Source organism: Oratosquilla oratoria, chromosome 15 (genome assembly GCF_046742065.1).
Source record: "Oratosquilla oratoria isolate Oo_2021 chromosome 15, ASM4674206v1, whole genome shotgun sequence".
Classification (NCBI taxonomy): Eukaryota; Metazoa; Arthropoda; class Malacostraca; order Stomatopoda; family Squillidae; genus Oratosquilla; species Oratosquilla oratoria.
In genome coordinates, this window is record NC_134791.1 from 56,694,352 (window position 1) to 56,721,965 (window position 27,614).

Sequence of the window (27,614 nt, forward strand, 5' to 3'; positions counted from 1 at the left end):
CCAAAGGGATTTCTCCCCGTCCTCTCCTTATATGCAAAGGGGGACGGAGAGGGGGGGTCGCCGATTAAATGAAGCGGCCTTGCTGTGGATGTACTGTGTCTTGCGACACTGCTTCTGACCCAGGGCGGTGGGCAGGGTGCAGGGATGACCCGTCATCCAGGAGGTGCTCAGATGAGAGGAAGGGTGGGAGGGGTGTGGAGTGTATTTAGGGATGAAATGGGTGGGAGTGTTTTTGTGCCTTTCCCTTTTTGGCTACCTCCCTTGGAAGGGGGAAAGAGCCTTGGTATATGTATGTATATATATATATTATACACACACATATTACAATTTTGTTGTTGTATCTTGGTATAATTTGAAGGTTTCACACCCAAAAAGGTAAGTCCATTGAAAAACTTGATCATAGTGCTGGAGAGAGGAAAAAAAAAAAAACTCTCTCATGAGGATGAATTGCAAGATCTGGAGCAAAAATCTGCACAAGGGAATAAAACTGGTGCAGAATGCAGACTAACAAATTGAAAAGGCAAAAAGAAACTCTGACAAATTAAAAAAAAATCAACACCATGGAGAGCTCAATAACAAATGAGGATAGGATAGAGTAACCTTTAAAGAGATCATGGAGCAACAGGGCAGAGATACCCTACAAGGAATAGTCAAGGTTTTATATATATAGAATCTTGTCAGAGATATAATTGACATGACTAGATGTATTACTCTTTGGTTGCTGAGAACATGTCACCTTTTGGAAGCTAAGCCAAGAGCAAGAGATGCAAAAAGATTAGTGAAATTACCTGAATGTCTCTAGGGAAGCACTTGGATATAACAGACCTGATTGACAGCATGTGTAGGTTAGGTCAATATAAGAGGGATGGCAATAATAGACCAGATTGAAAGCATGCGTAAGTTAGGTCAGTATAAGAGGGATGGCTATAACAGACCAGATTGACAGCATGTGTAGGTTAGGTCAGTATAAGAGGGATGGCAATAATAGACCAGATCGACAGCATGCATAAGTTAGGTCGGTATAAGAGGGATGGCAGCAACAGACCAGATTGACAGTATGTGTAGGTTAAGTCAGTATAAGAGGGATGGCAATAACAGACCAGATTGACAGCATTTGTAGGTTAGGTCAGTATAAGAGGGATGGCACAGGTCCGATGAAAAAGTTTAAGTTTGAAGCCATGGCAAATGAAATAATCAGCAAGTCTTGGAGAAGAGCATGAGAGGAAAAGTAAAATATATATTTGGATTAGGAAAGATGCTAATGAAGGGGAATGAACAAAGGGACAAAAGATCTTAGAGAAAGCCTAAGTAACAAATTATAGGATCTTCTTTCTACGAAAAATATTCACCATTTGATTGAAAAAGAAAAATTAGTAAAAGGTGTGGAAGGCAGAGGTGAAAGGAGTGAACATGAGGGGGCAACCAAGAGTGAGATGGATGGATGGGGTAAAAGGGGCATTAGGAATGAGGGGAATGTCTGTTGAGGAACAATGGGAGAGGACAGAAGATAGGGGTGAATGGAGAATGGTTGTGCATGGATGATGCTGTGATGCATGAGAGGGAGTGGGTGGAAGATGGGGAGAGTATGTGTAAAAAATAATTTGACAGCCTGAAGGGCTTTCTCCCTATCTTCTCCATTTCTGCACAAGGGGATGGAGTTGCCAATTTAATCAAGCGGCCTTGCTGTGGATGTGCTGTGTCTTGTGACACTGCTTCTGACCCAGGGCAGTGAGTGAGATGCAGGAATGACCTGTCATCCAGGAGGAGCCAAGATAAGAGAGAGGGGTGGATGGGAGTGAAGTATGTGGGGATTGAATGGTTAGGAATAGTTTTTATGCCCTCCTATATACATATTTATATGCAATAAAAACACTAGGAGCGTGTGTTCACAAATGCGTAAGTAACCACTGGGAAAAGTAAACTAACGAAGCAGAGCGCTTTCGTATAATTACATCTTCAGTGCAGATACAAAGAAGGAATTATAAGATGAAGAAACAAGGTACAGAATATATGACATAGTGAAGAGGGCATTCGGAGAGGTAGTGGAAGAAGTACACGTGACGGACGTTTGGGCCGTCCTGGTAGCCAACAAGTATGGGACGTTTGGGCCGTCCTGGTAACCAACAAGTATGGGACAACTGCTCATAATTTATATTACAATTCAAACAATTTTGAAATTTCATGAGAAATAAAACTATCTAATTTGTACAAACCTTGATGAAGATTAACATTTATCCCCTTACTAGATTTGATCAAACTGTATTCAATTAAATTTCTTTCTGTTATGTTGTTGTTGTATGTGATGACTTTAGCGTTATCCCAGTCAACTGAGCAGTTGTCCCATACTTGTTGGTTACCAGGACGGCCCAAACGTCCCATACTTGTTGGCTACCAGGACGGCCCAAACGTCCGTCATGTGTACTTCTTCCACTACCTCTCCGAATGCCCTCTTCACTATGTCATATATTCTGTACCTTGTTTCTTCATCTTATAATTCCTTCTTTGTATCTGCACTGAAGATGTAATTATACGAAAGCGCTCTGCTTCGTTAGTTTACTTTTCCCAGTGGTTACTTACGCACATATTTATATATATTTTTACTTTGGTTTCCTCTAAGAGCTTTCATGTCTTTGTTCCTCTTCATTATTTTTATTTATTTATATACTGGCCCCAACCATCAGAAATCCTCCAGTAATATTCTATGAATTTCATCCTGTAGATGAACAGAGCATTAGAGAATGTATTGGGAGGCTAAATAAGATTTGTTGATCACATCCTATCTGTATTTAAAAAATTGTAAGGGCATATGAATCTGCTGTTATATTTGGGTCTTGATCAATACTTTGCAGATTGTATTTTTGTGGAATCTGAAAAATTCTCTCTCCTACATTCACAGTGTAAAAGGGCTGGCCTTGATAATGAGTACAATTTTTTTTCCCGTCCAATTTAAACCTTACTTTCCTATCTAAAATTGTTGAATGTATAATATTTGACCAACTATAAACTTTTATTGAGGAAGCTGGAATTTTAACTAAATACTGACCTGCATATAAAGAACTGCACTCTACAGAAACTGCCTTATGTAGGATCCATAATGACCTTATTGTAGCCACATGCTCTAGTAGAACATTCTTATTGGTTCTATTAGATTTAGGAGTGAATATGAGAGGGTGTCCTAGGATGAGATGGATGGATGAGGAAAAAGGGGCATTACAGAAGAGAAGAATATCTGTTGAGGAAGGATGGGAGAGGACAGAAGATAGGGGTGAATGGAGAAGGGTTGTGTATGGATGAGGCTGTGATGCATGAGGGGGAGTGGGTGGGGGATGGGGGGTGAGGGAGTATGTATGAGAAAAATTTTGATGCAGCCCGAAGGGATTTCTCCCCGTCTTCTTTTCTGCATAAGGGGACGGAGAGCGGGTCGCTGAATTTATGAAGCGGCCTTGCTATGGATGTGCTGTCTTGCGACACTGCTTCTGACCCTGGGCAATAGACAGGATGCAGGGATGACCCGTCATCCAGGAGGTGCCAAGATAAGAGGGAGGGAGGAGGGTGGAGGATAGTGCAATATGAAGGGAATGGAATGGATGACAGTGGTTTCTAGGCTTTTTTCTTTTTGGCTACCCCCCATGTAAGGGGGAAAAAGCCTTTGATATATGTATGTATTAGCTTTATCTGTTGCCTTTGACTCAACAGATCATGGTTTCCTACTTTGTGACCTCCATTCCTTTGGAATTTGAGGTGAAGCATATTTGCTTATGTAGTCATTCCTAACAGGTCACTTTCAGTGTGTTGTCATTGGACAGTCTCTATCAGAACCAAAAACCCTTGCAATTTAGTGTATCCCAGGGGTTTATCTTTGGTCCATTACTTTTCATTTTATACACAAGCAGTTTGGCAGACCTGTTAGATGCTCATAGTGTGCAGTATCGCTTCTATGCAGATGACAGATCAACAATGTAGCCGACATTAAGGAAAAAATAGTAGCCCTTCTTCATGGTATAAAAAGTCTGGATGCTTATGAGAAAACTCGAGCTAATTGAGAACAAGACATTCTTCTTATCAAAGGTGGTCTTAGAGCTGACACTGAGACGGAGTTTGATGTCCTGGATCTTGGAGACCTACAACTGTATCCCAGTCCACCAGTAAAAAACCTGGGATAATATCACATAAATAATCTAGTTAAAACTTGTAGTTACCATATAAGGAATCTTTATGCTGTGAAGAAGTATCTAAATATACTCTCATTGGACTTGCACATTCTCTTATTATGTCTCATGTTGACTATTGCAATTCTATATTTTTGGGACTGGCTTATTACTTTCTGAAGGAAATCCAGACCATTTTAAATAAGTGTGCCACATTGATATTTTCACTTCCTCCAAGAACTCCAACCACACATTACCTGATTGAGTTGCACTGGGTCCCTGTAGTAACAGCTTGCATAGAGTTGCTTGTTATTTTACAACACCATATGTTCAAACAACCTAAGTATATTGTTGACATGGTACCCAGACCTGAGACTGAAACACAGATGTCTCAGCAGAGCAGTGAAGACACTTATAGACTTTATGAACCAAAGGCAGTAAATGAGAGAGCTTTTGCATAGAGATCTTTTGCTTATGCAGCTTCTCACCTTTACAACAAGCTGTCAATTAGAGTAAAGCGGCAGTCAACACTTGCTACTTTTAAGACCCACCTTAAAAGATTTTTTATTTTCTCAAGCATACAATACCACACGAAAGGTTTTAAATGAGGCATATAGAAAACATTTTTTTTTTTGTATGATCCAATATTCATTCTTACTGTAATGCAAGCACTCGTGAATTCAACTGAAGAACTGGCGCTCAGTAATATAAAACACCAAAATACTATTATTATTTTGTCATAAGGTGAGAGGAAAAAATATATATGTATAAATAAATAAGGTAAATAAATAATATGGTTTATTATCAGCCACATATATAAACCTGATATTTTGTGTCTAGTGAAAGTCAAACTAGTACTAAAAAGCAGAATAAGAGACTCCATGGTGGCACAAACAAGAGTTTGGAATGAAGCAGAACCTCAAGATATGTAAATGGACACAGTTATTTTCCTAAAGAAAATTACTGAACAAAGTAGCAATTTAGTCCTTATTGGAGATCTTAACTGCAGTGAGGTCAAGTGGAAGAAATGGGAAGCAAGCGGTAAAGTAGATTCTTAGGGAAATGTCCTGTAAGCATAACAATTGAGAACACAATGACTTGGTAAAAAAAACACACTGGTTAACAGGAATCTATTACTAACTCTGTGATGGGGGAAAAGAATACTGCCACCAAGCATTCCTACTTGAGTCATAAAAGGCAACAAAAATGGGATGGAGATAGGACTAGACATCCTTCTCCTTGTAGCCCCCCATAAAATTTAAAGGCAAAAGAGGGTCTGGGAGTTTTCCAACCAGAACCCTAAGGTTTGGGTTATTTAATGTGTGTGGATATGGTACAGATGAGAAGATGGATGTCTTGGCATTGAGTGAAACTAAGTTGAAAGGGAAGGGCAAGTTTTAGTTTGGAAGTGTAGTTGAGAGGGTCTCAGGAATGAAGAGTGGATGAGGGAGAGAAGGGGTGGCTATACTAGTAAGTGAAGAGATAGGTAAACATGTGGTGGAGTGGAAGGTATCAAGGTTAATGTGGATGAAGGTGAAACTGGGAAGGGAGATGTAGGTTTTTGTAAGTGCAAATAGGCCTGGTAGTGAGAAGAGTGTAGAGGAAAGGGAGGCTTTTTGGATAGATTTAAATGAGTGCATAGATGGATTAGGGGGGAATGTCAATTAAGTATTATTGGGAGACCTAATACTAGGGTAGAAAATGAACCAATAGTTGCGAAGTGTGGAGTTCCAGGAAAAAATTGTTGTGGAGAGTTGATGGTGAAGGTGTGTCTAGAGCTGTTGATATCAAATACAGTGTTTAGGAAGAAAGTCAAGCAAAAGTACATATGGGAGAGAGTGGTGGATAGGGCACTTATGTACTACATAGTGGTAACCAGGAGAAAAGTAGAAAGAGTTTTGGGTGCATATATTCTAAGGGGAGAGAGTGGAGGAATATCAAATAATTTTTTGGTGGAAGGAAGTTGAGAGTGGAGGATAGATGGAGAAAAAGGAAAAGGACAGAAAATACGGAGGTGCTTTAAGTAAACTGCTTCAATGAGAAGGAAAAGGAGAGTACAAGAAGCTGAAAAAGTAGTGGGAGTGAAGAATAGAGTAGAAATAGAAGTGGAGGAATGGGGATGGTTCTAGGAGGGAGTCACAAGGTGTGCAAAGATGGTGTATGGAACAAGGAGGAGAAGAAATAAAAGGAAGGCGAGTGGTGGGATGAGGAAGCAAAAAAGGTTGTAGAAGAGAAATGAGCATTCACAGATTAGTTACAAAATAGGACGAATCATGAGAGGTACAAAGAAAAGAGAAGTAAAGCATAAGATAAAGGAGGGTTTAGGACAGGTAGGGGTTGTGTGGATCAGATTTTTGTGGTAAGACACATGTGAGAAAGCTTTAGGAAAAGGTAAGGATGTTTTTTGGGCCTTTATGGATTTGGAAAAGGCTTATGACAGGGTAGACAGGAAGGCACTGTGGGAGGTATTGCAAATATATGGAATGGGAGGAAAGCTGTTAAGAGCAGTCAAGAGTTTTTATGAGAATAGAACCTGTGTTAGAATGGGAAATGGAGAGAGTGAGTGGTTTGGGGTAAAGGTGTGACTTTGCCTGGGATGTGTCATGTCACCATGGTTGTTCAATTTATACATGGATGGGGTAGTGAGAGAGGTAAATGCAAGGGTAATGGGTCAGGGATTGGAGATGGTTAAAGAAAATGGAGAAAAGTGGGAGATAAGCCAGTTGCTGCTTGATGACACTACACTTGTGGCAGGATCAAAGGGTCTGAGTAAGTTAGTGACAGAGTTTGAGAAGGTGTGAGAAAAGGAAGTTGAAGATAAATATGGGTAAAAATAAGGTGAGATGGACAAGGGGAAAAAGTGGCAGCAGATTGGAAGAGTATTAAAGGAGAGACTGGAGGAAGTGGATAGTTTTAGATACTTTGGTGCAAATGTGGCAGGAAAGGGAGGAGTGGTAAAATGTAGATTGAGAGAAGTAAATGCTTTGGGGATTAAAAAGTGTAATGCGAAGTAAGACATTTGGGAATAGATGCCAAGAGGAGATCATATGAAGGAGTCATTGTGTTGACAGCACTGTATGGGTTAGAAACAGAAAATAACAGAGGAAGAGAGAAGTTTGAATGTATTTGAGATGAGGTGCCTGAGAAGTATGATAGGGGTTGCTAGGATGGATAGAGTGAGAAATGATGTGAGGAGGAGAACTGGGGGTGGAAAGGGAGTTGTTGTTCCCTAGACTGTCTGTCTGAGCAGTCCCATTTCCCCAAGGAATGCCATGACTGAAACAGGGTTTTCCCACAAATCCTTTATGGAGTGTATGTTGTGTTGTTTGCATGCATGATTGTGTATAATGCAGTCTTCCATGATGTGTTAGTATGGGGTGAAATGTTACATCCTGAGCATTTGTACACAATGCAGTCATCCAGTCTTTTCTGGTAGCTTAGAAGGGCTGGGTGGTAGCTGTATCACAGTCTGGCCAGGTGGACTCTGTCCTTTCATGGGAGAGAGGATTCAGGGGGATGTATATCAGGGGGTCTGGTATGCAGCAATGTGTTGTCTTTTTGTGTGTTAATGGAGCAGTGAATGATGTGATTATATGTTTCCAGAGGCTGGTATTTGGTGGTTTTGGAGCATGTGAAGAAAGTATTTGTGTGTGAGATAGGTATTTGGGTGTTTTTTTTCATGTTTTTTGGTGTGTGTGGGTGTTCTGCTGTGTAGTGTTGCAGGTGTGCTGTGTTTGTGGAGGCTGCAGCAGGTGTTTGTGATCTTTGACTTTGAGGATTTTTATTTCATAGTGTAGATGATCTGTAGGTGTTGTACATGTGCAACCTGTAATTGTTCTTAAGGCTTTGTTTTGTATGATCTGAAGGGTGTTGTGGAATAAACTTCCTGCAGAGGCAGTGCAATGTACTTCGGTTTGAAGCTTAAAGAATCATTTAGATAAACACCTAAGCAAGATGCTGTAATGATTATAATTTATTTTATATTATTTGTTTTTATTTTGTCATCATTTGTCCGTTTGATTTTCATTTATTATTAGTTATATGCTAATTTATTATTATTTACTATTTACCTGTTTATTATCTAACTATACCTATATTAATTTATCATTATTTACTATTTACCTGTTTGTTTATTATTTAACTATACCTATGCATTTATTTATATATTTCATTTGTTATTTACATTATTATAGTTTTTATTTATTAATTTATTATTATTATTTTTTTTTTTTGCATCTGACCTAGATATGGACCAAAAGGTCTCCTGTCAGCATGCTCCACCTTTGCAATCCTTTGTGTGTTTCACTGAAATTAGGTACCCATGCTGGACTCTCATAATTCATCACTGAGTGTATGCACTGTTTGTATAATGTAGTATTAGTTTCTTTGTTTTGTCCAAATGTTGTTCCAGTGATTGATTTAAGTGTGTCGAGTCTATGTGTGCATTTATTTTTTGTTTGTGATGTGTTGTTTGAATGACATGGATGTATTGTATGTTACACCAAGAATTTTTGTTGTGTGTGTGTGGTATTATAGTGTTGTTGATATAGAGATGAGGTATGTATTTGTGTTCATTTGTCCAATTGGTGAGAAGTGTTGCTGTACATTTGGCTGGGGGTATTTTGAGTCTGAAAAGGAAGTTGGGAGATAGGGTTGATGAAAGAGTATTGGGATGGTTTGGACAAATGGAGAGTGAAGAAAGATTAGTAAATGAGGTGTAGAAGGCACAGGTGGAGTGGAGGTAGTGAACATGAGGGGGCAACCAAAGATGGAATGGATGGATGGGGGTAAAAGGGGCAATGAGAAAGAGGTGAATGTCTGTTGAGGAAGGGAGAAGACAGAAGATAGGGGTGAGTGGAGAATGCTTGTGTATGGATGATGCTGTGATGCATGGGAGTAGGTGAGGGATGAGGGAGTGTGTGTGAATGATATTCTGATGCAGCCTTAAGGGATTTCTCCCAGTCTTCTCTTTTTCTGTATGAGGGGACAGAGAGAGGTTGCCAATTAAATGAAGCAGCCTTATCATGGATGTGCTGTGTCTTGTTACATTGCTTCTGTCTCAGGACAGTGGGTGAGATGCAGGGATGACCAGTCATCCAGGAGCCAAGAAAAGAGGGAGAGAGGGGTGGTGAATGTGAGTGGAGTACGTGGGGATGAAATGGGTGTGAGTGGATTTATGCCTTTGATTTTGGTTACCTCCTATGTAAGAGGGGAAAAAGCCCTTGGTATATGTATGTGTGTGTATATATCTATATATATATATACAGGTAAACGTCGACTTACGATGGCATTAGGTTTCGATAGAGCCATCGTAAGACGATCTCATCGTAAGTCGATCCCCACTCTGTTCCGTGGTCACTGTACCTAGCCTACCTGTATATTAACCACCAGAGATACTGAATATAGCCTATTAAACATGTACAGTAGTTTATTTAATTATTTTTATCCTTTTTACCATATTCAAACACTATAATATGTATTTTCAGTACGAAACTTAAATCTCGCGGGCAGCAGCCAATGCCAGCCGTACGACGTGACGTAATAATACTCGCATCATAAAATATAGTCACCGCTTATATCGATCGTTCTCTCTTTCACCCGCGAATTTTGAAAACCACAGAGAATGAATCATTTGAGAGAATGTAAAAACACAGGGGCGACTACAATAAATATAATCAAGACGCCGATATGGCAGCGTCGCGAATCCACTTGCTCCTCATGACGCCTACGTGTGCGGCACCGTATGGAAGGGGTTAAATTATCATATCGTCGTCGTCGTCGTCGTCATCGTAAAGTCGAACAATCGTAAGTCGCGGCCATCGTAAGTCGACGTTTACCTGTATATGCATGTGGAGACGGAGAGGGGAATGCAGGTTAAGTGAAGTAGCTTTGCTGTTGATGAAATGTATCTTGTTGCATTGCTTCCGACCCAGGGCAATGGGCAGGATATAGGGATGACTCGTCATCCATGTATAGCTAAGATGAGAGGTGGGAATGGGTAGTGGATGGGAGTGGAATGGGTAAGAATAGGTACGTACCTTTGATTTGGCTACCTCCATTATATGGGGGAAAAAGCTCTTGGTATATAGACATAAAGATATATATATATATATAAATATACATATATATAGAGGGAAGAAGAAAGACTTTATCAAATAAATTCAATTACATACTAGTACTTAAAAAATTACATCCAACACCTCATCTTGAATCTGTATTGCCAAATTTTTTGCTTTTGGGGCTGGACAGAGTAATGAGTGGAACCCTCCTTGGTGTTTTATTAGATACTGTAGAAGAGACCAAACTATTTGCTGATGAATCTTCCTTTGGCATAACTTTAACAGGACTATTATGAGCATCTTCAAATTCCTGTGCTGTGCCACTGTCCACTTCCATTGACGCCACCTGTAAGAAAACAGCACATGATAGATATATATGGCAGTCTATATTACTTGTACCCATTTCATTAAATTGTTTGAAGAAAGAAAATAAGCATAAAATAACCTGCTATAGTCCAAATTCTCTTGCCATCACTTCTGACAAGTTAAGATTCACATGAAACTCACCTTTAGCCAAAATAAGGAAAATGACTAGGATGTTTACTTAGTCCATGCCCAAAATATCTACTGTAATTCTATGAGACTGCATCACAAATGTCTCCTTCCTGATCAGTGGTCTGTCTCCAAGATGTAGCCTCATTTTAAAAGGGCGATAACCTGATGTTTGCCAAAATGTGATACAACTGATAAACAAATACTGAAGTGTTTATTTTTTTATGTACTCAATAAGCACTATCATCCTTACTGTAATTGTCTTTAGGGCTTTGTTTTGTATAGTCTGCAGTGTGTTGTGGAGTGTCTATATGTGATTAGGAGCCCAAGGGGGGCTTGCATCGTTCATCATTGAGAATATGCACGGTTTTTATACTGTAATAAGTTTCTTTGTTTTGTCCAAATATTTTTCCTGCAATTGATTTCAGCCTGTTAAATCTAGGGGTACACTTGTTCCTTATGTTTGTGAAATGTTGTTTGAATGACATGGATGTATTGTATGTTATGCCAACAATCTTGAGTATATGTATGTGAGGTATGAGTGTGTTGTTGATGAGGTGTGGTATGTATATGTTCCACTATCCAATTGGTGAGATGTGTAATTGTAGATTTGGTTGGGGTTATTTTGAGTCTATTTGTAGAGAGGTGCTCAGATGAGAGGGAGGGTGGGAGGGGTGTGGAGTGTATTTAGGGATGAAATGGGTGGGAGTGTTTTTATGCCTTTCCCTTTTTGGCTACCTCCCTTGAAAGGGGGAAAAAGCCTTGGTATATGTATGTATGTATGTATTTGTAGAGAACCAGGTGTTGAGTGTGTTGAGGTATATTTGTAGTATTTCTCCAGCTCTGCATGCATTACAATATTTGCATGTAATTCTTATGTTGTCTATGTAAGAAGATATTTGTATTTCTGAGGTGTCAGGTGTGGGTCTGTCATGCATGTATAGATTAAAGAGCATGGGGCATAGAACTGAGCCCTATGGTATTAAGTTCTTAAAATTTCAGGTTTGCAATGATTGGCCATTACATGACACATGGACATTTCTACCTGCCAGATAATTGGCTAACCATCTTTTAGTATTAGTGCCATGTCTGTGTTATATATTTTGTTTGTGAGATTGTGATGGGGGGATGGCATCAAAAGCTTTACTAATATCTAGTGTTATGAGAAGTGTTCTGTGTGGGGACTAATCTGAATTAAGATCTATCAATGGAATGTTTGTAGTGTAGTGGTCTAAAACAGTGAATCAGCAAGGGGGTATGAAGTGTGATGAGCTGTAGTATGAGGCATTCTATTACTCTGTAGGGGGTGCAGAGAACTGAGATTGGGTGGTGTGATGCTGGAACTTATGGGTCTTTGTTGGGTTTGGGGATTGTGATGATTTTCCCATGTTTCCAAATGCTGGGTATAATGTTGTGTGAATAGCTGCAGTTTACAATGTTGGTGAGTGCTTTATGTCATGTGGTCCAAGGTGTTTTAGGTGGATGAATGCTTGAGAGTATGGATTATATGCTTTGTCTGGATGTGTATGGTGTTTATTCTGGGTCTGTGGGGAAGTCTTTCTTGCATCAAATGATGCATTGGTCATCAGGGAGGGGTGAGATGGCTTCTCTTTGCAATATGATTTTTGAGTGTGTTTGCTTGTTGTCTGTTTGAGGGTAAGTTGACTGTTGTTGTGGTTATTGCTGTGTCAGAGTGTGTTATGTTACTGCTGGATAGTGTAATGCTGTTGTCTTGTACTGTTTTTTGGTGTGTTTCATGATTGTGTTGACAAATGTTTGCAACTTTTGTGATTTTTGTTCATGTCTTTTGTTGATCTCAGTGTTTAGAGCTTATATTTGATCTGTTTTGCTCTGAGGGACAGGTGTTGGGGGTATTGTATCTAAGTGTGTAACACTGATGAGGCTTTGGATTTCTGATGTAAAGTTTGGGTTGTGTGATTTTCTTTTGTCTCTGGGGATGTATTTCTTGTCTGCATTTTGTATGGTTGTACTGAAGGTGTACATAGCGGTGTATGTCTGTGATTGATGTACTGTTCAGTCTCTGAAAACGTATGTCTCTTCAGTGAAAACTTCCTAGTTTGTTCTTTTGTAACTGGTGTATATGTCTGTAGCCAGCTGGGGTGTATCATGTTTTGGTGATGATTGGAATATGGTCAGATCTGTGGGCTCTGACTATTTTCCAAGAGGTTGTTGGGGTTAAACAGGGGGAACAGAAGGTGATGTCAGGAGAGGTGAGGGTGTAGTGGGCTTGATGTGGGATATGTTTGTGATTATGGGTGTTGTTCATGATCAATAAAAACTGCATCTGCAGATCAAGCCTTATGACCATGTCATTGTTTTTGACAAACCAGGCTGACGACTTTGACTTGAAATCACCACCCACGATAAGGCTGGGGATGGTGGCAAGTTGGTTGACATTAGGCCTGAAGTTATTGGGAACTATTGGGGATGATGTACATGTTGTTGTTGTTGTTGTTGTTGTCGTTCCCTAGACTGTCTGTCCGAGCAGTCCCGTCTCCCCAAGGAAGGCCACAGCCGAAACTGGGTTTTCCCACAAATCCTTTATAGAGTGTATGTTGTGTTGTTTGTGTGCATGATTGTGTATAATGCAGTCTTCCATTATGTGTTGTATGGTATGGGGTGAAGTGTTACATCCTGGGCAGCTGTTCACAACACGGTCGTCCAGCCTCTTCTGGTAGCTTAGAAGTGCTGGGTGGTGACCGCATCGCAGTCTGGCCAAGTGGACTCTGTCCTTTCGTGGGAGAGAGGATTCAGAAGGGTGGATATCAGGGGGTCTGGCATGCAGCAGTGTGTTGTCTTTAAGTGTGTTAATGGAGCGGTGAGTGATATGATTATGAATATGTTTCCGGAGGCTGGTATTTGGTGGTTGTGGAGGAAGAGAAGAGAGTATCTGTGCGTAATAAAGGTCTTTGGGTGTAGTTTTAATGTTTCTTGGTGTGTGTGGGTGTTCTGCTATGTAGTGTAGCGGGTGTGATGTGTTTGTGGTGGCTGCAGCAAGTGTTTGTGTGCCTCTCATGTCGAGGTGGTCCTTGACTTTGAGGACTTTTGTTTCATGGTGTAAATGGTCTGTAGGTGATGTATTTGTGCAGCCTGTAATTGTTTTTAGGGCTTTGTTTTGTATGATTTGAAGGGTGTTGTGGTGTGTCTCACTGAGATTAGGAGCCCATGCAGGACTCGCATAATTCATCACTGAGCGTATGCATTGTTTGTATATTGTTATATTAGTTTCTTTGTTTTGTCCAAATGTTGTTCCTGTGATTGACTTAAGTGCGTTAAGTCTAGGTGTGCATTTGTTTTTTATGTTTGTGAGGTGTTGTTTGAAAGACATGGATGTATCGTATGTTACACCAAGAATTTTCGGTGTGTTTGTGTGTGGTATTAGAGTGTTGTTGATGTAGAGATGAGGTCCTGGAGCTGCAACGTCTACGTCGTGGGACCACCCCCCAACCCCAAGAGTTGGGGGCCAATCAGCAGCAACTACCCCTGGCCATCAGCTCTACGCAGATGGCACTGATCCCCAAGGAGGAGCTACGCCTACCTGGGGGAGTACCACAATCCTTTTTTTCCAACACACAATGATGTACATGTTAACTATTGTGATTGTGGATTTGTTACCAGTTCGGATTAGGAGTGATTGGGTTTCAGTGGTGCTGTCTGTGGGAGAGAGGGATTTGGTAGTGGTATTTATGTCAATGAGGGAGATGGGCTGGTGAATCAATGATGAATCTACCACTGTTGCCATTGGTCTGGTCTTATCTGATGGTGAAGAAATTATGAAATTAAGGTGTTTTTTGAGTTATATTTTTGTTTCTTGTATGATGGGAATGTGTATGTTGTGTTGCTTGAGGAAGTGTTTGAGTTCATGTTTTTTTTGGCCATCAATGTAAGATGTTGACATCATGTGTTCTGTACATGTGGGTTACTATATGGGGTTGGGGTAAAGATAGATTAGGGTTAGGATCAAGATTAGGAGGTATTGGAGTGGTTGGGGAGGAGGGTGGTGGATGGCAAAGGTGTGGGTAAGAATGCAGGTTGGGGGTTGGATGATGGGCGTGAGGTTACAGGTAGGTATGTATTTACCTAGTATCTTACGGGAAGGAGAGCTATGCTTGTGGTGTCCCGTCTTTCTATCTCGCAGTGTCTAGTTTGCTCTTAAATTCATGTATAATTCTTGCATACACTACTGTTTTATCCAGGAGGTGCCAAGATAAGAGGGAGGGAAGAGGGGTGGAGGGGTGTGGAGTGTATTAGGGAAGGAATGGGTGGGAGTGGTTTTTATGCCTTTGTTTTTTGGCTACCTCCCTTATGAGGGGGAAAAAAGCCTTTGGTATGTATGTATTGTTTTATCCACATCCATGTGCTTGTGTATTGTCTGCAAGTGATGTGATCAACAACTGTCATTGCTGTGGTATAGGATGCGTAGATCAGAATTTTGTGGTAGAGCCGATTTGTGAGGAGTTTTTGGCACAAGGTAAGTTATGAATATGGAAAAGGCTTATGACAGGACAGACAGGAGGGCATGGTAAGAGGTATTGCAGATGTATGATTAGGGTGAAAACTGTTAGGGATCAGTCTATGGCTTTTATACTAAATAGCTATGAAGAAAGGCCATTTTCAGGATTATGATATAAAAGAGGTAACTTGAGTAGAATTATGGACATATAGAGAAGAAATGAGAGCTTTGAAAGAATTAGTTTCAAGGGTCATTGATCAACAAGATGTATATTACAAAGAGATTAGTGAACTAAGGAAAGCAAATGCTGAAACAATTTGAGATCAAACATGAAAATGAGGAACTGAAAAGCAAAGATACCTCAAACAATATGACCATAAAAGAGGTGAATGAAGAAATGAAGGCAATGACTGAGAAAATTGGGAGAAAGTAGGAAGGAATGGAAAGATCATGAAAAAGATAAGGTATTTTTTTTTTAAGGAAATTGTTTGGCAACAAATGCAGGGGAGTGCTAAGGAAACAGTCATTCAGGTAACCACAGAAGAGGAAATTTTGGTGAGAGTTACAGTAGACAAAAGGAAGTGTATACTGGTATTTGGTCTAAATGAAACAGATTTGTGACAAAGAGAATCAACAAAAGATGTTTTGAGAATAGTACAAGATAAAGAGCAAGAATTAGAAAAGGAAACAGAGGAAGTGCATAGAATGGTACAGTATGTAGAAAGAAATTGACCCATAAAGATCAAACTAAGGTCACAAAGGGCAGCAGAAGAGATATGAGTAAGAATATGTAAGTTAGGAAATACTGAGCACTATAAAGATGTATGAATAAAAAGAGATATGAACCTTGAGGAAAGAGGGAGAGAAGACATTAAGAAATGAAGCTAAAGAAAAAATGAGAAAAGAAAAGACTGAGAAAAAAGTTCTTTTTGGAGTGTGTTAGACATGAGATTGAGAAAATGGTATCTTCAAGAAAAGGAAACAAAATGAACAAGGAAAGGGATGGAGAGTGCAGAAAATTAAAAGTGGCATATACTAATATAAATTGTTTAATTTCATGATTAAATGAGCTTAATGAATAGTTGTCAGAAATGAAACCAGACATAATGGCAATAGTAGAGACAAAATTAAGGGGTCCACAATCACCTAACAGTGTTGGAAATGGATAATATAATCACTGACTTAGAAACAGAGAGGAAAAACAGGGTGGAGTCATGTTCTTATCTAAGAAAAATTTAAATGTGACAAAGGTTACAAATGAAGGGAACAGTGTAGAAATTATCATGATAAGAGTTAAAGATAAGGACATGAAAAAAAATATTTGTGGTGATTTATGTGTCCCCAAAATTAGGTTCTTGGAGGGAGATTTCTCTAAAATGTTAAGATACAAGGATTTCATTAAACAGGGTGTTGAAAGATGAAGGAAACATGATATTTATGGGAGATTTTAACTGCAAAGAAATCTGTTGGGAAGAGATGATAGCAAAAGGTGGAGAGGAATTATGGGGATATGTATTACTTGACATGACTATGGAATATACAATGACACAATGGGTAAAGGAAAACACCAAATATAGAAATAATGAAGAACCATTGAGACTAGATTCATTCTTTATGTTAGAACCTGAAATTGTGAATAAAATTGAATACAAGACACCAATTGGGAAGTGACCACATATTACTTCAGCTAGAACTACAGGAGGAAATATATATAGATAGAAATGAGAAATACAGAAAAGAGTGACTAGTGTAGTAAAACTGACTTAGTGAAACTTACGAAAAAATTTCAAGAAGTGAGTTGGGAAAAATTCCACAATGAAGAGACATGAGTGGAAGAAAAATGGAAGATTCTGATGGAAATCTATAATGAAGGGGTGGATAAATATGTACCAAGACAAAAACAGGAAAAGGAATATATTAAATGCTGGTTTAACAGAAGGTGCAGTAAGACAAAGATAAAGCTAGGAAATGATGGAAAAAAGAGAAAAATCCTAGAAAGTGGCAAATATATATATGTAAAAATATGCAGGGAAGAAAAAAGAAATTATGAAAAGAAATTATGAAAAATACATAATAGAAAAATGTAAGGATCAACCAAAACTATTCTGTATGTGAATGACAAACTGAAAAACAAGAAAGAAATAGAGAAATTGTACCAGGGAACAAGAAATGCACAGAAAATATAGGAATAGCTAAAGACAAGGGAGGTGAGGCTGAAAGAGGGGAGGGAAGAGAGGGAAGTGAAAATAGAAATGAGAACAGTGAAGAATGGAAAGGAAAGACAGGGAGGAAGAAAGGAAAAAGTGTGGACTGGGAAGAAGGGAATCAAGACAAGCGAGGGGAAGGAGGGAAGAGAGGGAAGTCAAGATAGAAGGGGGAATTGAAGAATGGAAAGACTATAAGAGAAGAGAAAGAGTGGACTGGGAAGAAGGGATGACAGGGAGAAAGAGCAGGAAGAAGAAAGTTAGGCATGCAGGAAATGAGAAAAAAGGGAGGTAGGGAAGAATGTTGGAAAAAGGAAGAAAAGAGGAAGTGAGGAGGAAGGAGTGATGAAAAAAGAAGGAAGGATGAAGAAAGGAAGATAAGAGAAGCCTGAAGCTAGAAGGGAGGAGGAACAAGAGGAGGAGAGGAGGGAGGAGGAGGAAAGGAGGGAGGAGGAAGTGAGGAGGAAAGGAGGGAGGAGGAGGGAGGAAAAAATAAGGAAGAAAGAAAGAAGAGGAAAAGAAGAGGAAAGAAAGAAAGGATAAGAAAGGAGGAAAATAGGGGAGGAGAAGTGGAAGGAAGGAGGAAAGGAGGGGGAAGGGAGAATGAAGACAGAAAGATGGGAAGGAAGATGTAGGGGTAAGGAAGGGAAGCAGATATGAATAGGAAAAGAGGATGACATGAGATGGGAGTTAGAAGGTGAGAGGGAGAAGTTATAGAGGGTGGAGGTCAAGGAATAACATTGGTCATACCTTTTTGTCCCCTTCTGAAGAAACTGTGGTTTGCGTCCTATGGTTCAATGTTCCAGATTCCAAATGGTTTTCGTCTTTCACGGACACAGTACGTGATAGGGTGATAAGCTGCACTCTCTTGCCTTGTTTGCTGTAGATGGAGACAAAATTATCATTATAATTTCTCTCTTACTTAGTCTCCATACCTCTACAATTAACATAAAAAAGGATATCCAATAATACACAAAATCAACTTCCAACCCAAACTTGCACACAAATTCTTTGTTCACTCTTTTGTCCTTCTCATAATCTTATAACTATTAGTCATGCAAGAAACAAGATGATCCCAAGCCACATTGCAAAAGGAGAAGTGACATAATAGTGATAATTAGATCAGAGAAAGTTAGACACAATAGATACAGAGGATCTGCTGGTATGGGATGTACTAGACACATGTAGTTATCAAGTCACCACATACATATACTATTCTATTGATAAAAATCAATTGTTATTTTGATTGTTATGCTGATTATCAATTCTTGAATATTCCATTACATGTGAAAAGGTCCTGGTTATGAACAGACACTACAGAATATTCCAAAAAGATGTCACTGTATGACAGAAAACTAGTCCTGTTTATCCTAGTGTTGAATAAAATCTGGAGTGTAGACCATTTCTACTTATCACTGTATTTATATCTATGATAATATATTCAACAGTGATTATGATACCCTGAAAATACAACAGGATTTACTGGTACAATGAGTAGGTCAGTATTATGGAGAAGTGTTTCGACCACAGATTTCACCAATGGGTGAAATTATGGAGCTCATCAACCTGTTATGGCAGCAGATGCAGCAGTAAAAGCAACATTAAAAGAAATTTTTAAAAGTATGGAATGCCAACAAAAGGAGGACCTTGCTTGTTTAGAATGATCATTTTACCAGATAAAAGTCTAGCACAGCCACACCAATTGCAACAAATGTGGCGACGGCAAGTACAAGCTTCACACCATTCAATTCAACTGCACATTTTTTGGACAATTATGCCAGGTTCTACACATTTCTTGGTAAAAATTCCTTTCCAGGCAAGAAAATGGCAGAAATATTTCTGAAAAAACAGTTAGCTACTACTTTCAAACTACTGTATTGGTAGAACTTTCAGCACATCAGTCACCAACAAAAGATATCAATGAACTGTTACTGGATGAAATTGGGTGTTCATGAAGAAACAGTTTGACCGCAAGTGATTTCTGTGTACATTTCAAGTTCTGGAGTGTCATGCAATGGCAAAAAAGTTCAAGAACTTGTGGGCCAGATATGTTGAGACACTGTAACATGCTACTTTGCATCAGTTAGGAACCCTCAGAACAAAGTACTATGCACACACTTCATCTGTTCAAGATCAAAGACAATGAGCTGGATTTTGCCTATGCTTTTAAGGTTGCTATTAATACTGAGGACACTGTCAAAGTAACCAAGGAAACTGTCTATGGTTAAACATCAAAGCAGTCATTTAAGTGAATGAGATGGTCCTTGACTTTGAGGACTTTTGTTTCATGGTGTAAATGGTCTGTAGGTGTTGTATTTGTGCAGCCTATAATTGTTTTTAGGGCTTTGTTTTGTATGACTGCGTTGCGGCCACCACCCAGCACTTCTAAGCTACCAGAAGAGGCTGGATGACCGCATTGTGAACAGCTGCCCAGGATGTAACACTTCACCCCATACCATACAACACATAATGGAAGACTGCATTATACACAATCATGCATGCAAACAACACAACATACACTCTATAAAGGCTTTGTGGGAAAATCCAGTTTCGGCTGTGGCATTCCTTGGGGAGACGGGACTGCTCGGACAGACAGTCTAGGGAACGACAACAAGAACAACAACTAAGTGAACGAGTGACATTATAAGGGTGCCACTTGTAACTATTGCAAGCACAGTGAAGGGTCACTTAGGAACCGTATGCTGTAAGAAAGGATCTAGTGCAATGGAGATGAAGCCATCCAAACAAGATGTGAAGCATAGTCTCCTCAACCCAATTAATACATACATACATATACCAAGGCTTTTTCCCCCTTCCAAGGGAGGTAGCCACAAAAGGAAAGGCATAAAAACACTCCCACCCATTTCATCCCTAAATACACTCCACACCCCTCCCACCCTTCCTCTCATCTGAGCACCTCCTGGATGACGGGTCATCCCTGAACCCTGCCCACCGCCCTGGGTCAGAAGCAGTGTCGCAAGACACAGTACATCCACAGCAAGGCCGCTTCATTTAATCGGCGACCCCCCCTCTCCGTCCCCCTTTGCATATAAGGAGAGGACGGGGAGAAATCCCTTTGGGCTGCGTCAAAATTTACTCACACATACTACCCCACCCCCCCGCCTATTCCTCCTCATGTCGTCACAACATCATCCATATACAACCATTCTCCACTCACCTCTGTCTTCCGTCCTCTCCCTTCCTTCCTCAACAGACATTCCCCTCTTCCCCAAAGCCCCCTTCACCCCATCCATCCACCTCATCCTAGGACGTCCCCTCATGTTCACTCCCTCCACATCTGCCTTCCATACCTCTTTTACTAGTCTTTCGTCACTCATTCTTTCCATGTGTCCAAACCATCCTAATATTCTTTCATCAACCCTCTCTCCCAAATCCTTTTTCACCCCTGTTCTCCTCCTCACCTCCTCATTTCTCACTCTATCTAGCCTAGTAACCCCCACCATACTTCTCAGACACCTCATCTCAAACACATTCAAACTCCTTCTCTCTTCTTCTCTTATGTTCCACGTTTCTGCCCCATACAGTGCTGTTGGCACAATCACTCCTTCATACAGTCTCCTCTTCGCATCCATTCCCAAATGTCTATTTCTCATTACACTCAACCCAATTAATACTAAATTAAAAGCAATGCCAAGTTTGGAGGTGCCTATCAAAACTGAAAGTCAGACATGACTAATGGAAATCATACAGCTACTAACTTCATATTAACAAACCTACATTGGATGAGCCCCCATGTCAATATGAATTGGACAACAAGCATGGTTTGTTTGTTAATGAATTTTGCCTCATAATTACAGATACCAGACTTAAATCTACTGCCAAGCAATGTAGTGTTCAGTCATATCAACACTGACAATGAGTTGCATGATCAATGCTGCAAACTTTGTGATGAATCGTCGAATTTGTGGCAGCCAGCAATGGGATGCCTCAAGAACTTTGTACTCAAAATGGAGTTCAATCACCAGTTGTCACTAATGTTCTGCAAGCCAAAACCAGTACCTTTAACCATGCAAGAGTTAGAAAAGGCATATGAGGATGGAAATGCTAAAGAAATATGGGAACATACAGTGTTCAATGATTATGGTATGGCAGTTAATCCCATTTATAAAACACTGTTTTCAGGGCAGAATTAAGTCCAAATACGTGTTTGTTGTGATTATTCTCTCACAGTGAAATGGCAGCTGAAAGAATATCACCAGCATCTAACTCTTCCAAAGGATCTAATGTGTATGCTGAGAAGTGGATATGATTTCACAAAATATTTATATGGCCAGTGTGTACATACATACATACATATACCAAGGCTTTTTCCCCCTTCCAAGGGAGGTAGCCAAAAAGGGAAAGGCATAAAAACACTCCCACCCATTTCATCCCTAAATACACTCCACACCCCTCCCACCCTTCCTCTCATCTGAGCACCTCCTGGATGACGGGTCATCCCTGCACCCTGCCCACCGCCCTGGGTCAGAAGCAGTGTCGCAAGACACAGCACATCCACAGCAAGGCCGCTTCATTTAATCGGCGACCCCCCCCCTCTCCGTCCCCCTTTGCATATAAGGCGAGGACGGGGAGAAATCCCTTCGGGCTGCGTCAAAAATTACTCACACATACTACCCCACCCCCACCCCCCCACCCATTCCTCCTCATGCAGTCACAACATCATCCATATACAACCATTCTCCACTCACCTCTGTCAGTGTGTACAACCAAATTAAGCTGGGCCCAAATACACCCTAAGTATAAGTGTTCTTTTCTGGAAATAGCTACCATTCAGTATCAAGTCTGCTACTAGATATTTCCTGCAAATCTTGGACCAGCTAGCCAAAAATTTGCCGGAGTTGCAGTCTATCCGGATGACCTAGTAAGCAATATACATACATATACCAAAGGCTTTTTCCCCCTTACAAGGGAGGCAGCCAAAAAACAAAGGCATAAAAACCACTCCCACCCATTCCATCCCCAACATACTCCACTCCCATCCACCCCCTTCTCTCCTCTTACCTTGGCATTTCTTGGATGACGGGGTCATCCCTACATCTTGCCCACTGCCCTGGGTCAGAAGCAGGGTTGCATGACACAGCACATCTATAGCAAGGCTGCTTCATTAAATCAGTGACAGCTCCCCCTCTCTGTCCCCTGATGCAGAAAAGAGGACAGGGAGAAATCCCTTCGAGCTGCATCAATTAATTCTCACACATACCCCCGCACTCCCCATTATGCATCACACCATCATCCACACACAACCATTCTCCATTCACCACTATCTTCTGCCCTCTCCCTTCCTTCCTCAACAGACATTCCCCTCTTCCCCAAAGCCCCTTTTACCCCATCCATCCATCTCATCCTAGGTTGCCCCCTCATGTTCACTCCTTCCACACCTCTTTTACTAGTCTTTCTTCACTCATTCTTTCCATGTATCCAAACCATCCCAATACTCTTTCATCAACCCTATCTCCCAACTCAATTTCCTCCCCCATTCTCCTCCTCATTTCTCACTCTACCCACCCTAGTAACCCCTATCATATTTCTCAGGCACCTTATCTCAAACACATTCAAACTCCTCTCTTCCTCTCTTACGTTCCATGTTTCTGCCCCATACAGTGCTGTTGGCACAATCGCTCTTTCATACAATCTCCTCCTAGCATCCATTCCCAAATGTCTATTGCTCATTACACTTTTTAATCCACCAAGGTATTTACTTACTTCTCTCAATCTACATTCTACCTCCACTTCTCCCTTTCCCACCAAATTTGCACCCAAGTATCTATATCAACCCACTTCCTCCAGTCTTTCTCCCTTAATACTTACTTCCAGTCTGTAAACACTTTCTCCCCTTGTACATCTCATCACCTTACTTTTACACACATTTATCTTCAACTTCCTTCTTTTGCACACCTCCCCAAACTTTGTCACTAACTTCCTCAATCCCTCCTCTGATCCTGCTACAAGTGCAGTAACGTCAACGAACAACAACTAGCTTATCTCCCACTTTTCTCTATTTTCTTTAACCATCTCCAAATTCCTGACCCATTACCCTTGCATTTACCTCTTCCACCACTGCATTCATGTATAAATTGAACAGCCAGGGTGACATAACACATTCCTGATGATGTCCCACTTTTACCTCAAACAACTCACTCTCTAATTCTAATCCTAACACAAGATCTACTACTCTCGTAAAAATTCTTGACTGCCCTTAACAGCTTCCCTCCTATCCCATATATCTGCAATACCTCCCACAGTGCCTTCCTGTCTACCCTGTCATAAGCCTTTTCCAGATCCATAAAAGCCCAAAAGACATCCTTACCTTTTCCTATAGCTGTCTCACATATCTCTTACCACAAAAATCTTATCTACTCAACCCCTTTTTGTCCTAAACCCACACTGTTCCTCACCAATTACTCCCTCTGTTCCTCTCCTAATCCTCTCAATCAAGACTCTCCCATAAGCCTTCCCAACTACACTAAACAAGCTGATCCTTCTGAAACTACTACACTCACACTTATCCCCTTTTCCCATATAAAGTGAAACTATACAGGCACTCCTCTAGTCCTCCAGCACTCTACTCTCTCTTAAACATTAAATAACCTCACCAGCCAGTCAACCATCACTGTACCTCCTTTTCTCTGATATTCTGCATGACATCCATCCAACCCAGGTGCCTTAGCTGGTCTCATCATAACAATTGCCTTCACTTCATCTTTCCTTATTTCTCCTCTATTTTCCGCACTCGTCACGGTCATTTTCTTAGCACTTCCCACTGCAACTACCTTTCCCTCCCTAAAATACTCTGACCACCTTCCTCTCACTGCCTTCTCTTCCACTATCATCTCTCCATCTGCACCTTTTACCTTTTCTTCTCTACTTGATTTGCCTCTTCCTCTTTTAAATTTTTTCCCCAGAACATTTCATTAATTTCAAAATTTTCTGTCATACTCTTACCCCATTTCACATTTGCTCTCCTCTTTGCCTCCTTCATCTTATGCTTTACACCTCTTTTCTTTCTACCTCTCATATGATTCTCTCATCCTATTTTGTAATCAATCTGTGAAAGCTCACTTCTCTTCTACAACCTTCTTTGCTTCCTCATCCCACCACTCACTACACTTCCTTCTATTTCCTCCTATCCTCCTTGTTACACACACCATCTTTGCACACCTTGTGACTCCCTCCTTGAACTATCCCCATTCCTTCTCCTCTCCCAGTTCTACTCTGTCCTTCACTCACTCCCACTCCTGTCTCAGCTTATTCTTGTATTTGTTCTTTTCTTTCTCATTTAAGCAGTTCACTCTAAGCAACTCCCTACCTTCTGTCATTTTCCCCTTTCTCCATCAATCCTCCACTCTCAACTTACCTTCCACCAAAAAATGATCTGATATTCCCCCACTCTCTCCCCTTAGAACATGTACATCCTTAACTCTTCCTATTATACTCCTGGTTACCACTACATAATCCATCAAAACACTATCTACCACCCTTCCATCCACCACCCTCTCCCATGTGTACTTATGCTTGACTTTTTAACACTGTATTTCCTAACATCAACTCTCTAGACACATCTCCACCATCAACTCTCCACTATGATTCATTCCTGGAACTCCACACTTCCCAACAACTCCATCTATTGGTTCATTTCCTATCCTTGTGTTAAGGTCTCCCAATATCACTACATTGACATTTCTCCCTAATCCCTCTATGCACTCATTTGAATCCATCCAAAAAGCTCCTCTTCACTCTTGTCACTACCAGGCCCATATGCACTTACAAAAACCCAATTTCCCTTCCCAGCTTCACCTTCATCCACATTAACCTTGAAGAAACCTCCTTCCACTCCAGTACACGAATACCTATCTCTTCACTTACCAGTATAGCCACCCCTTCTCTCCCTCATCCTCTACTCCTGAGAACCTCCCAACTATACTTCCAAACTCACACATGCCCCTCCCTTTCAGCTTAGTTTTACTAAATGCCAACACATCCATCTTTCTCCTCACAAACTGCCATTTCTTCCCTTTTACTCTCATCTGTACCACATCCACATACATTAAAAGACCCAAACCTTAGGGTAATGGTTGGAGAATTCCTCCCAGATCCTTTTATATCTTTACTATTTTTTTTTTAGGAATGTCCCTTTTGGAGCTACAAGGAGAAGGATGCCTAGTCCTATCCCCGTACCATTTTCGTTGCCTCATATGACTCATGTGGAAAGACTTGGGGGCAGTACTCTTATCCCCCACCACAGGATTCGGCAAAACAAGAAAATGAATATTCAGAGAAATGGTACAGGACAGTAACAAGAGTGGGGGGCAGCATAATGGAAGAACAGTTGCAGTATAATAAAGTAGCTTCATTTCTCAGTGAATAGAGATTTCCTCTACCACAGGCAAAATGATGTGTGGCTATGGTCTGTAGGGGCGCCCCATATAGACCCTAAAGTATCAGCTGCATGCTACTTGGCAGCTTTTAACTCCACAATAACATGCAGCCAATACCCTAGATGGGGATATTGATGACTTAATACTGACATCAAAAAACAAATAGCAAGAATCTTGCTTAACCAAATATGTCCTTCACATGATAAATGGCAATATAAATCTTTACTTACTTTTCATTTATTCTCTTCACAGCAATAGGTTTAGCGACCACAGTTTCACTCTTAGCTGTTGCTGCTGAACTACTTTCTGAATTCACCTCTTGTGGCAGCCTTGATTCTTCTTGTTTTTCATCTGGAGTTGATTTTGTTAACTTTATGACCTTCTCTGTTGGACATTCACTTGTTTTGGCCTTATATGGAGTTCCAAGCTCACCTTCAGCAAATGATATAAGAGAGCAATAACCATCTGTTGAGGAGACCACTAGTATTCTTCCATCATCTGACCTGCAATATAAGAGCATAAGACACTTAAATAATAATAGTATTTGTTGCCTTCAGATTCAGATTGTTGTCTGTTATGTACATGTGGGAGAGGCAGATAATGGGTACCTGTAGTTATCAAAGTGGATATCAGAATAATTTCCCTGCCATCTTACTTCAAAATCCATCAACACCCAGCCCCTGACATTTGGTCTCTGAATCAAGCCCAGCTTACATGAGCAGGAAGAGAGAACTTGGAACTAATATGGAAACCAAGTGTCAGCCCCTTGTGGTTGCACATAGATGGAGGTGTGGGTAGTTTTATGTTTTGAAGATGGCAGAGATGATTCTCTCTGAGATCTTCATGAATTAATACAATTAGTAGGTATACATTTTTAGCCCCCAGGCTTTTGAAAAATTGATAAAGGCAGTACCACCTTAATCACATTTTTCTAACTAGCAAATATTGAAAAGACAATACAATCTTACTGCTTAAGTTGCCCATGAGAAGAAAAATAATAAATAAGTAAATAAATAAATAGAAGAAAATACAATACATAAAAAATACATACATACACACACACACACATATATATATATATATATATATACACACACACACACACACACAGAGGACTTACTAAACTGGGACAAGAGAAACACAAGAGGACATGCAAAAAAAAAACATAGCTACAGAAGAGAACTGAAGAAAAACAGTTTTCCACATAGAGTACTGGACACTTGGAACAATCTGGATAATGAAATAGTATGTGCAAAAACCATTCATGAGTTTAAAAGCAAACTAGACACTGCGAGACACAAAGGCGGGACACCATGAGCATAGCCCCCCTTCCTGCAAAATACAACTAGGTAAACTAGGGATATATATATATATACATATATATATATACATACACACACACACTAGAATATGCAGCGACATTGTGGTCACCAGTACCAAAAAGAATATAGAGAAAATTGAAAGAATCCAGATATACCCACAAAAATGGCTCCTGCATTTTCCAACTTGTCATATGAGGAGAGACTGGTTAAATTGGAGTTACAGACTTTGGAACAAAGAAGAGAGAGAGAGAGGCGACCTACTGACCATCTATAGAATCATGAAGGGCACAGAAATACTTGATAGAGAGGACTTGTTAAATTGGGACAAGAGAAACACAAGAGGACATGGAAAGAAACTCAAAAAACATAGTTATAGAAGAGATCTGAAGAAGAACAGTTTTCCACACAGAGTGGTGAACACTTGGAACAAGCTGGATGAAAAAATAGTGTGTGCAAAAACATTCATGAATTTAAGAGCAAATTAGACACGGCAAGATGCAAAGGTGGGACACCACGAGC

General features: G+C 40.3%; 1 protein-coding gene across 3 annotated transcripts in view; it reads right to left on the reverse strand.

Moving 5' to 3' along the window:
- Caf1-105 (chromatin assembly factor 1, p105 subunit) overlaps positions 1-27,614 on the reverse strand; it is a 92,225-nt gene that overhangs the window by 21,110 nt on the left and 43,501 nt on the right. For 2 of the 3 annotated variants that reach the window (XM_076198927.1, XM_076198928.1), the window contains exons 10-12: positions 26,004-26,276; positions 18,128-18,257; positions 9,992-10,553 (exon numbers count right to left, since the gene is read on the reverse strand). In XM_076198927.1, coding sequence (XP_076055042.1) covers positions 10,350-10,553; positions 18,128-18,257; positions 26,004-26,276 — 607 coding nt within the window. In that variant the 3' untranslated portion in view covers positions 9,992-10,349. Of the gene's footprint in view, positions 1-9,991; positions 10,554-18,127; positions 18,258-26,003; positions 26,277-27,614 lie in introns of those variants that run through there. The other variant, XM_076198929.1, reaches the window with a different exon arrangement.